Source organism: Megalobrama amblycephala, linkage group LG18 (genome assembly GCF_018812025.1).
Source record: "Megalobrama amblycephala isolate DHTTF-2021 linkage group LG18, ASM1881202v1, whole genome shotgun sequence".
Lineage (NCBI taxonomy): Eukaryota > Metazoa > Chordata > Actinopteri > Cypriniformes > Xenocyprididae > Megalobrama > Megalobrama amblycephala.
This window is the reverse complement of record NC_063061.1, coordinates 2557488-2570000: the sequence shown is the minus strand read 5'-3', so window position 1 is coordinate 2570000 and position 12513 is coordinate 2557488. Positions and strand designations below refer to the sequence as shown.

The 12513-nt window shown below is 35.6% G+C and overlaps 2 protein-coding genes across 13 annotated transcripts in view; both read right to left on the bottom strand.

Moving 5' to 3' along the window:
- The window catches only part of LOC125252943 (protein NLRC3-like), an 88145-nt gene extending 86398 nt beyond the window's left edge, over window positions 1–1747 (bottom strand). For 6 of the 12 annotated variants that reach the window (XM_048166625.1, XM_048166623.1, XM_048166624.1 and 3 more), the window contains exons 1-2: window positions 1548–1746; window positions 1–59 (exon numbers count right to left, since the gene is read on the bottom strand). The exon at window positions 1–59 is cut by the window's left edge and continues 24 nt beyond it. In XM_048166625.1, coding sequence (XP_048022582.1) covers window positions 1–23 — 23 coding nt within the window. In that variant the 5' untranslated portion in view covers window positions 24–59; window positions 1548–1746. Of the gene's footprint in view, window positions 60–1547 lie in introns of all 12 variants that reach the window. The other 6 variants (XM_048166631.1, XM_048166633.1, XM_048166629.1 and 3 more) reach the window with 2 other exon arrangements.
- Window positions 1748–10065: 8318 nt separating this feature from the next.
- On the bottom strand, window positions 10066–11499 carry LOC125252961 (ras-related C3 botulinum toxin substrate 1-like). Its single transcript, XM_048166683.1, has one exon. The coding sequence runs from the start codon at window positions 11265–11267 to the stop codon at window positions 10689–10691; it is 579 nt and encodes a 192-aa protein (XP_048022640.1). The 5' UTR covers window positions 11268–11499; the 3' UTR covers window positions 10066–10688.
- Window positions 11500–12513: the final 1014 nt, after the last annotated feature.

The window sequence follows — 12513 nt, the reverse complement described above, 5'->3', positions numbered from 1 at the left end:
GTCGGTGTTTGTGTGTCGTCCATGATTCACTCAGTCTTCATGGAGCTGCACGGGTAAATCTAATGAGAAAAACACTGATTCAGACACACTGAAGTACAAAAGCATTTAATATCATTTCTTGAATGTGTTTATGTGGACAAAAGAATCTGGGTTATGAGATGATGACGACCTGTTGAGACACTTTATAGAGACCTGTATTTGGTCAATCTGACCAGTATTGTTAAAAACGATGGATGAATTTAGGTTACTGTACATCACAGTATGACATTTTAAAAACATTTAAAAAACACATCTAAAATTTAGTATCATTAAATTAGTGATATCACAAAAATAATTATACCAAATTCCAACATTGTATCTTGATTTTGTACATTATGAAAAAATATAATATAATATAATAATAACACTAAAGTCTCATGTTTTCAATCTCTTTTCCTGATTAACTTTACCCATTAATTATTTTATTGAAGATGAATGTTCCAAAAATGTGTAATAAAGCAGTCAGATGAGATCATGTTAAAAGATCACAAGGGTTTCTGCAACAATATGATAACATTTCTGCAACACTGTGAAATTATAGTTATGTTTTTTTTTTTAAGAAATAATGTATTAGTATAAAACAAACTCACAAAATGTCTAGTTTGATCTGATATAAACAGTCCAACAAGAATTTCACAGGATTATAGCAGAATTCTTAATCTTTCTGATTATTGTTGAATTAATTTGTCACAGTTCCACCCCAAATAATCTGATTAGCTAATACTTATTTTCAGTTTAATGCTTTTGCAGAAAACCTGTGGAAAATAACAAAAATGCAGCCTAATGTAAATGGTGATTCTTCACAAGATTGCAAAATCCTGCATGAACTGTATAACATTAACAATTTTTCATCTGTTTAAAGAACAGAAATATCATGAGCAGACAGTGAAAGTGACTAAACATACACAAATATTTGTTATTTTTCCCAACTTGATTAGTTTCTTAAAATGGAATGTTTGAATGTTTGATTTTATTGTATTTAAGTTCGATAAAACTCCTTTCAATGATTAACAATATAAATTCAAACTAAAGTTAAACTGATGTCCATGTTTTCTATTTATTACAACAGAAATCTGTTACCCTAATTCTGGTAGTCAAGATGTAAAAAAATTAGATAACATTTAATTTTAGTGTCACTATTACACATTACATGTAGTTACTGTTTACTTGACATTAAAATACACAAAATTATATATATATATATTTTTTTGTTGTTGTTGTTAAATTAATTAGATTTTTGCTGTGGCTTCTAGAACGTTTTAGCACTTAAATGTAGCAATGTTCCCCAAACTCAACTAATATATATATATATATATATATATATATATATATATATATATATATATATATATATATATATATATATGCATATATTTACGAAAGACAAGATACGATCAAGAAATACACATTACTTTAAGTACTTCATATTTAAGTTAGTTTAAGCAGGTCTAGTTCATGTTTACTAAAGGTAATGAGGAAATGTTTCAGCAGCTCACATAAAGACTCACCTTGACTGAAATGTTAGTCTTCTAGACTCAGTTTCTCACAATGTTCATGGTTTCCCATCAAGTACATGTAAATTCCTGCATAAGCAACGGAAAAAATAAATACTATTAGACAAATTCTTGCTCAGTTTTGCTGATTTAATGGAAGTTGATCAGGTGTAAAATGGCGCATGTAAAACACAATCTACTTTCACTTTGTCAGCAATGATGCACATCCTGTTTGGAGAGGAAAATCCTGGGGCACGTTCAAGCTCACACCGGTGCGCAACGTTTTGCTACGTTTTCCGGGTTGAACGACACGTTTCCTGGAAACGGTGTGCAACGGGTTTGAGATGCGTTTTCTCTTGTTTGGTGGGTGTGTCAGAAATGTCAGCCCAATCAGCGGCAACCTGTATATAAACCACGCGGTATTAAAGAGACAGCTCGCACACTGGGTATTAATGTAACATAAAAATACTTTACTTATATATTTTGCTGTTGTATTGTGAAGTTACACTTTAATAAACTTTTCTATACTCCTCTGATTATATAATGGTAAAAATTACAATATCAAAGCACAACAACAGTGATCAGAAATAATGATAAGCCTATTAAACAATAAAATAATATAGATCAACACAGTCTTGGAGGTAAGAAGTGGATTATCCTTCACCTGAAATGTTTGTCTTTTTATCCTGAGATGCAAGGCAAGTGTTGTATCAAAATAATTAGAAGATTCCACAAATCCCTTCACTCGATTGGGATGTTCTCTTTTATTCTGGACGGCAAGGGCAGTGACTGTAACATCGAGGGTATTTTGCAGCATTAAACATGTATTTATATCGACTTAATCAGGCTCCGAAAATTCTTCAAAAAGAACACAAAGAATGGCCTTCTCAGCTGCCATAGTTGCAACGCTTGCGTCATCACAACGGGGTGTTCAACGTGCCACCGTTTCCGTTTAAAAAACGTTTTGCAACGTTTTGTCGGGGCTGAACGCAGCCCAGCTCATATCATACAGCTCACACACTGATCCCGGGATTTTTAAGTCAGAATTTAAAGTAATCAATCAATGTTTACTAATTTAACTTTAAAATAAATGTTGTACATTTAACTTGTTATAACTTTTTAAACAAAAACTTCAGTAAATGTAATGTAAATGTATGCTATATCTGTATCCCAATGTTACACAACCTGAATGCCTGTGTCCAACACAACCTGAATTGGAGTTTGAGCATAAATTCGTGTGACGCTCCTCCTGCTCCTGCTTGAGTCACGTGTGTCTGTGGATCGATTTGTTATTGGTGGCAGAAATTAGTGATGGCCGATTTCGAAACACTGCTTCATGAAGCTCCGAAGCTTCATGAATCTTTTTGTTTTGAATCAGTGATTCGGAGCGTGTATCAAACTGCCAAAGTCACGTGATTTTAGTAAACGAGGCTTCACACGTCATCACTGTTTCGAAACAGTTCGAAATTTCAATGCTTCACCAACAGAGGGCGATGATAAAGTGAGCCCATGAATCATGCAGATTCACTGAGAACTATTGAACAAGTGTCTAGTGCTTTACCCTATGGTTTTACCTGATCTCCGATCAGTTTTATACAGTTGTACATGTTTTAATTATACATTAGAATAATTAAAATGAATAATGGTAGTTATTAATCTCTTATTGGCCTGTTTAGCTTGAGCCATGGAACAGAGAAACAAGCCTTTAAAATTGATAAAAGAACACAAATTATACAGACACTTTATATTTAATCTTATTAGATGATTAGTTAATTCCATTTAATTGATTTTACTTTAAATAAAACTTTTGCAATACATTTGTTAAAGTGTATTTTTAATGCATGTTTGGCCTGAGTTTTGTTGCATTTGCACTGCTCTGACCACTAGGGGTCACCGTGGAGACGGGTGTCAGATTGTTTCGAAGCCTCGAATCATTACGGCACATTTGATTCAGCTGCTTCAGTGTTTCATGAAGCCTCGATCTGCCCATCACTAGCAGAAATGTTGCGCACTGGCGACAACTGTGCTGCGTTCAGCCCCGACAAAACGTCGCAAAACGTTTTTTAAACGGAAACGGTGGTGAGTTGAACACCCCGTTCTGATGACGCAAGAGTTGACACTACGGCAGCTGAGAAGGCCATTCTTTGTGTTCTTTTTGAATAATTTTCGGAGCCTGATGAAGTCGGTATAAATACGTGTTTAATACTGCAAAATACGCTCAATATTACAGTCACTGCCCTTGCCATCCAGAATAAAAGAGAACATCCCAATCGAGTGAAGGGATTTATGGAAACTTCTAATTATTGTGATACAACATTTGCCTCGCATTTCAGGATGAAAAGACAAATATTTCAGGTCAAGGATAATCCACTTCTTTATCTATATATTCACTGTGTTATGATCTATATTATTTTTATTGTGAGTATTAGGCTTATCATTATTGCTGGTCACTTGTTGTGCTATGGTATTGTTATATTTACCATTATATAATCAGAGGAGTATAGAAAAGTTTATTAAAGTGTCACTTCACAATACAATAGCAAAATATATAAATTTAGTATTTTTATGTTACATTAATATCCATTGTGCGAGCTGTCTCTTTAATACCGCGTGGTTCATATACATCCTGCCGCTGATTGGGCTGACATTTCTGACACACCCACCAAACAAGAGAAAACGTATCTCAAACCTGTTGCACACACGTTGCACACCGTTGCACACCGTTTCCAGGAAACATGTCGTTCAACCCGGAAACCGTAGCAAAACGTTGCGCACCGGTTTGAGCTTGAACGTGCCCCTGATGGTGAAAAAACAACAAGAACTCAAACATTATTGACACTTTAGGCCTGCTGAACGTTTTCATAGAAGTGTACTGTTTTAAGTATAAATTACAAGTCATTAAATGCCAGTAAATATAGTGCTTGTATTGTGTGTTTTTAGTTTGGGGCTCCATGTTGATCTTTAGTGTATTAGTCTAATTGTCTTAAAGCTGGCATGAAACAGAAGTTGCGCTGCTCTTTTCTTCTCTATTGTGCCGTATATCGAGTGAAACGCTTCTCAAACAAGAACAAATGTAGGGCGGGGCTTGATTTTGTCTGTGGGGAATTGATTGGATGGTTGTGGTTTGCTATTGGTGGATCTCATGTGAGTGACAGGTTGCCCCGCCCTCATCATCAGAGAAGAGAAGAGATGCTGCAAGAGGAAGATATTCTGATTCAAGATTGTATTTAAATACAATTTCAACTTCTGTTAACAAGAAAGCAATGAAAACATTGCAGAATTTGTGCCATGTTTAATATTCTTCCTTAATATATTTGTTTATCTATTTGCCCTCTTTTTTTTCTTCTCTAATTTTCGAAATATTGTTTTTTTTTTGTTTTTTTTTTGCATGTACCAACTTGTTCTGTTTCTTATGGAAGCCCGTTTCCGCCACTAAAAAAAAAAGAAAAACTCCACTAAAAATATAAAATAAATAAAAAGCCACTAAAAAAAAAAAAAAAAAAAGATGAATTGCGACTTTTTATCTCAGAATTCTGACTTTTTAACTCACAATTGCGAGTTATAAAGTCAGAATTCTGAGATATAAAGTCGCAATTGCGAGTTATAAAGTCAGAATTCTGAGATATAAAGTCGCAATTGCGTGATATAAAGTCAGAATTGCGAGATATAAAGTCGCAATTGCGAGTTATAAAGTCAGAATTCTGAGATATAAAGTCGCAATTGCGTGATATAAAGTCAGAATTCTGAGATATAAAGTCGCAATTGCGAGTTATAAAGTCAGAATTCTGAGATATAAAGTCGCAATTGCGTGATATAAAGTCAGAATTCTGAGATATAAAGTCGCAATTGCGAGTTATAAAGTCAGAATTCTGAGATATAAAGTCGCAATTGCGTGATATAAAGTCAGAATTCTGAGATATAAAGTCGCAATTGCGTGATATAAAGTCAGAATTCTGAGATATAAAGTCGCAATTGCGTGATATAAAGTCAGAATTGCGAGATATAAAGTCGCAATTGCGAGTTATAAAGTCAGAATTCTGAGATATAAAGTCGCAATTGCGTGATATAAAGTCAGAATTCTGAGATATAAAGTCGCAATTGCGTGATATAAAGTCAGAATTCTGAGATATAAAGTCGGAATTGCGTGATATAAAGTCAGAATTCTGAGATATAAAGTCGCAATTGCGTGATATAAAGTCAGAATTCTGAGATATAAAGTCGCAATTGCGTGATATAAAGTCAGAATTCTGAGATATAAAGTCGCAATTGCGTGATATAAAGTCAGAATTCTGAGATATAAAGTCGCAATTGCGTGATATAAAGTCAGAATTCTGAGATATAAAGTCGCAATTGCGAGTTATAAAGTCAGAATTCTGAGATATAAAGTCGCAATTGCGTGATATAAAGTCAGAATTCTGAGATATAAAGTCGCAATTGCGTGATATAAAGTCAGAATTCTGAGATATAAAGTCGCAATTGCGTGATATAAAGTCAGAATTCTGAGATATAAAGTCGCAATTGCGTGATATAAAGTCAGAATTCTGAGATATAAAGTCGCAATTGCGTGATATAAAGTCAGAATTCTGAGATATAAAGTCGCAATTGCGTGATATAAAGTCAGAATTCTGACTTTATTTCTCGCAATTGCGACTTTATATCTCAGAATTCTGACTTTTTCTCACTACTGTGTGAAACGTTATTTCTCACAGTTCTTACTTTGTTTGCGTTTCCTTTCATTGCGACTGACCATCAGGATTACTGCTTTGTTATTATTAGGCCTAGGCTATACATTAAATAGACCATCAGGATTGCTGCTTTGTTATTTTTATACATAAAATAGAGGACATCATAAAGGATTATTTTTAGCGCCGATTTACCAATAAAGAAATATTGATTTTACTGGAGGAGACACATAAAGATTAGTCTCCGGACATATGCATTATGCAGGAATATGCATATAGAATGTTTCCACGGTAACCTTGTACACAGCGTTTCAAGGAGAAAAAACAGCCTTTACTGCCATCTAGTGGGCTTAATACTAAAACAACCAATACCTATCATGTTTCATTAACTTTGCAACTCAAGGGTAGAATCATGCAATTCTACAAATTACAGTCGAGGTATTTGGACAATAAAAGTTGTTTTTAACAGAATGGAAACACTAATGAATTTTGCACAATAATAACAATATAATAATAATCATAATAAGAAGAAGAATCAGCTGTGGCGGAGGCGCAATAAATCAGACAAAGCTGAACTGGCACATTTTATACACCAACAGCTTCAGACTTCACGGCAGCACGGCTATCGTTGGATGCACCGTTACAGACAGAGATACTGACCATCAGTTAATTGCGAGAAAAAAAGTCAGAATTCTGACTTTTTATCACGCAATTGCGACTTTATATCACGCAATTCTGACTTTATATCACGCAATTGCGACTTTATATCTCAGAATTCTGACTTTATATCACGCAATTGCGACTTTATATCTCAGAATTCTGACTTTATAACTCGCAATTGCGACTTTATATCTCAGAATTCTGACTTTTTATCACGCAATTGCGACTTTTTATCTCAAAATTCTGACTTTTTATCACGCAATTGCGACTTTTTATCTCAGAATTCTGACTTTTTATCACGCAATTGCGACTTTTTATCTCAGAATTCTGACTTTTTATCACGCAATTGCGACTTTATATCTCAGAATTCTGACTTTTTATCACGCAATTGCGACTTTTTATCTCAGAATTCTGACTTTTTATCACGCAATTGCGACTTTATATCTCAGAATTCTGACTTTATAACTCGCAATTGCGACTTTATATCTCAGAATTCTGACTTTATATCACGCAATTGCGACTTTATATCTCAGAATTCTGACTTTATAACTCGCAATTGCGACTTTATATCTCAGAATTCTGACTTTTTATCACGCAATTGCGACTTTTTATCTCAAAATTCTGACTTTTTATCACGCAATTGCGACTTTTTATCTCAGAATTCTGACTTTTTATCACGCAATTGCGACTTTTTATCTCAGAATTCTGACTTTTTATCACGCAATTGCGACTTTATATCTCAGAATTCTGACTTTTTATCACGCAATTGCGACTTTTTATCTCAGAATTCTGACTTTTTATCACGCAATTGCGACTTTATATCTCAGAATTCTGACTTTTTATCACGCAATTGCGACTTTATATCTCAGAATTCTGACTTTATAACTCGCAATTGTGAGTTAAAAAGTCAGAATTCTGAGATAAAAAGTCGCAATTCATCTTTTTTTTTTTTTTTTTTTTTTTAGTGGCTTTTTATTTATTTATTTTTTTAGTGGAGGTTTTTTTTTTTTTTTTTTTTTTTTTTTAGTGGCGGAAACGGGCTTCCATAGTTTCTTAATATTGCAAGAAAAAAAAAATGATTTTTTTTTTTTTTTTGATTCAAGATTACCAGAACATGAATTTAACACAGTAATGATGATGTGCAGCGATAAATCATTCAGAATAAACACTGTGATATTCCATAAAACCATTTGATGACTTTGGCTTTCATAACTGATACTGTACGGATCATTTTTGCACGGATTGTCAGCTGATCAGCGGGTGACCAATCACAGATCAGCTGATGACGTAGTGAGGCTGTAAACAAGTACAGTATAAACAGACACGCGGAGCGACTGTCAGCTGCTCTGAACACACACACACACACACCATGGACAGAGTGAGTCTTTCTGTTTCTCTGAACCTTTACTGTAATGTGTTTGTAACTGTAGATCTGTTTCATCATCACTGCTGTATTATTCTGCTCAACAATTACTGAAGTTTACAAATAAACTGTTGAAAAGAGCGAAACTGCTGATTCATTTGATGAAAACAAACATCATGCGTTTAATATTTTTTAGTTACATATTGAAAAGATATATAATAATGTAGTAATAAATGCTTTATTTATTGTTTCTGCTCCAGTTCAAGCTCTCAGTTCAGTTCCTGTCAGAAATATTGTGTTATTTCTTAGTTTTGATGACTTTATTATGTGTAAAACAGTCACACTAAAGCATGTGTAGGTCTGATGAAGACTATAAGAGCTCGAGTCAGTTCAATAAAGACTCTTTATACATTAGATGAACTGAAAACAATATAATGTGGCGTTTCATCTCTCTGAACAGGAAAACACTGGAGGACTTTGGGACTCGGTGAAGAAAGCAGCTTTTGTCATCGGATCTGGACTTTTCTTCCTGGTCGGGTTCAGAAACTCTGTGACATGGTGAGACGTTTTCATTTTCATCATCTTTCCTTCATTTCTATAATCTGATCTGATCTTCTCCTCGCTGTACCTTGCGCTCGACGTGTCCTTCATGATTCTCTTCAGCTGATCATTAATCATTAATGAGTGTGTGTTTGTGTAGGCATCTGCAGAGCTTCTGGGGAGCGTCTGGAGATTTCTGGCAGACACAGTGGACCAAACTTCACCTGGCCTTGGGTGGAAATGAGGCTGCCTTGTTTTTCATCGGTCAGAAGCCGTAAAACTTGTTTTTGACCTTTATGCGGCTTCCCCTCTGGACACTGATCATCAAATGTTCTGGACTGAACCGTCCGCCTCAGAGTTAAAAAAAGACACAAATCGAACTTTCACTTGAATAGCAACATTTTGGCAGAGATCACTGTATTCTGCAGCTTTATTTGATGTTTCCAACAATGTAAAGAGCTCAAAGTGTTTTCTGCTCAAATATATCAGTGAATGAATCACGTTGTTGTTTGTGGTGTTCAACAGGGACCATGTTGGTGCCGACGCTCTCGTTTTGGTTGTTTAACGCCCTGCTGATGGTGGTCGACACGACAGGAAAGCCCAGCTTCATCACACGCTACAGGATTCAGCCTGACAAAAACAATCCGGTATGATCCTGTTTAAACACTCTGTGTCTGTAAAGACGAGCGTTTATAAACACGTTCCCAACAGAGGAGAAGCTTTGCTGATGATTTACATCCGAATATGATATACTGAAGTGTCAAAAGGTCATTCGGTTTAACCGTCCAAAGGCCAATACAGCCGTTTCATTTGTGATTAAAATATCTTAAAATGTAATAAATGTATATATTTTTTATTCTGGCATGATTTTATAACATCATATATCAACATAGTGCAAAATGGTATTAAAATTATGTGTAGAAGTCGTTGCTTTGTTATGAGAAAGAATGTCCGGAAAAATGAATTTCATTGATGTCATTCGGAGTAACTAATATAGAGGGACCATTTTGGACCAAGTCATGTGGTCAGTATCATGTAACAGGATGTGACATCATTCAGACACAAAGGATCACATGGTCGTGAAGCAAAGTAACTCTCTCTTAACTATTTGATAAATTCATGTTTTCTCTTGATCATACGCATGTCCCGAAACATCAGGTCATTCGGTGCAACCGCTATAAAACATGGAAAATGTTGTAATATTTTAAAAACTTGTACTAAATATAAAATGTTTGATTGTCCTTTTGATAGATATCAGCCTGTTAGCATTGTTTGAAAATATCGTTATTCGGTAAAACTGAAATTTTGGTTAAACCGAATGACTTTGCAGTGTTAATTGATTATAAAAACCACATAATCTCATTGTTAACACTTAATAAAACTTCATTATGTTTTTTAACAGTTTTAAAGTTAATGACCCATTTACTATTTGACCAGTACGTTTCTTAAAAACCTTGTCATTACACAAACTGCATGATTGTTCCTTGTTTTGTGGCTCATTTAATATTGTCTCTGATTTAAACATGAAAAAGGTGAAAAGTGCCACAACAACAAAAAAAGATGTTCGACTTGGTGAGTTTAAGTGATTTCTCTGAATCACTTCAGACTGTTTCAGTGAATCAATTCAGAACTCCATAAAAAGATGTTTATGGTCTATTAGTAATATATCTGCAAATATCAATATATAGCCATACACGGTCAATGCATATATTGCAGTATACTGACAGATATAAGCACTAGTTTCCCATACTGTATATGGAAATGTATTATGTAATGTATCACAATATATTGCAGTATATTCCCATATATTTTTGCTCTGTAAGGGTAATCAGTGTAGCTCGTAGCAGCCACTCATTGTTTTCTCCTCTCAGCTGAGCTCATATTACAGCTGATGCCGTGTGTTCAGTCAGTTCAGGACATTAAACACTTTCTTTTTCTTTTCTTCTCTGGGGACGGGGCCAGGGCCGCCCGGGCTGCTTCTTCAAACACCGCATTAAGGCCCATTTTTGTTAATGCTGAACACTCCAGGTATTTCACAGCTCCTATTCTTTCAGCCATAGCCAGGCCTTGATGGTAAATGATGGGGGTTTGTTTATTCTTGTTCAGCTGCTCAACTGTGTCCTTGTCATCTCTCAGATCAAGCTCAGTCCCAACAAGAATTACTGGAGTGTTGGGGCAATGATGACTGACCTCTGGACACCACCTTTCACTGACGTTCTCAAACGATGCTGGATCCACAAGAGAGAAACACATCAAGAACACGTCCTGCCGAAGGTAGTAAAGCGGTCGAATCACATTGTATTCCTCCATCCCTGTTGTGTCCAACAGTTCCAGGGTCACTGGTTCCCCATCGACCGTCACAGGGACACGATGGATATCAACCGAAGTGTGGTCATACTCACTGGAAAAAGCAGTGGTGATGTAGCTAATCAGAAGTTGTGTTTTTCCTGCAGCCATGTCCCCGACGGTCACACACTTCACAGTCCGCATCTGTGTAGCACACTATTGCCTTAACACTCAGCTTTATATGTGAGTAAACCTATAAAACCTGCTCCGATCAGAATAACACACCTTCACAATTCAACACCTCAAAACAAACAACAGAGTCGATAAAAATCAAAAGAAAATGTTAAATTTGGCTCAAATTTGGCTGAGTAAAATTAGTTTGCCAACCGCATGTCAACGCATAAGCTGCAGTTCCAGTTAAACAACCAGCCGCTCCCTGAGATCAGAAGGTGTAAAGAATGACAGTGTGTTACACAAGAGGAAACCTTCTGCTCTCTCTCTCTCTCGAAACCAACATGAAAGTGACTTAAACTGCAGTTCATCGACTGGCCACTAGAGACAGGCTCCAAAAGTGAGTTAATCCCATAGACCCCCATGTTAAAATGCCCAACCTTACAGCAGAAAAAGATGTTTTCAGCCTGGTACAAAATGTGGTTTTGACTGTTCAAAGAGTCTGGGCTCCATTTTTTCCGGTGAGTAAAATTTTAATATCATTTTATTTATTAATTTATATAAAATAATTTATTTATTATTTATAATTTTATTTATATCTTTACTACCCTCCAGAATCTGACAGACTGTGATTAGCGGTAGGTCTATATAGATAAAGGAGGGCATACACTGTGATTTCTGTGTAATTTCAGCAAGGTTACCATCTCACACTGTACCAGTAGATCATGTGATGTAAAGCCAAAGCGCACGATTTATGTGCTTAAACTGTGCGTCTGATGGTCAAGCTGTGATTGACTGCTCACACTATGCGTTTGAAATATTCATGATAAACCCCCGTGCTGGGTTGTGCCGACTAACCATGATATGTTTCCAGAGATATCGTCAAAAGCACCAGATATGGCTATCGGTCTGACTCAAAAAAAAGAGTTGCACGAGTCAGAATTCGGCTCAAAATCAGACAAAGAGAGTCTGAAGAAGAAATGGTGTCTGATGTCTTGATTAAACCAGTGACAAAGATTAAAATTAAAGAGTTTTATGTTTGGCATGTAAATTGAACAAAAGAGAAGTGTAAGACTGTATTCATGTGTTGTTGTTGTAATTACAGTACTGTACAGTATGAGAGCAGGGGGGGTGTTAATGTTTGTAATGGGCGTGTCCTCATATGATCACGTGTTTATGACCGGTTATCCACAAATGGATATATGTGGAAAAATAAAGAGATTCCAGTTTGACAGAGAAACAGAGTGATGTGTGTATGTGTGTACTTTCCTCCACATAC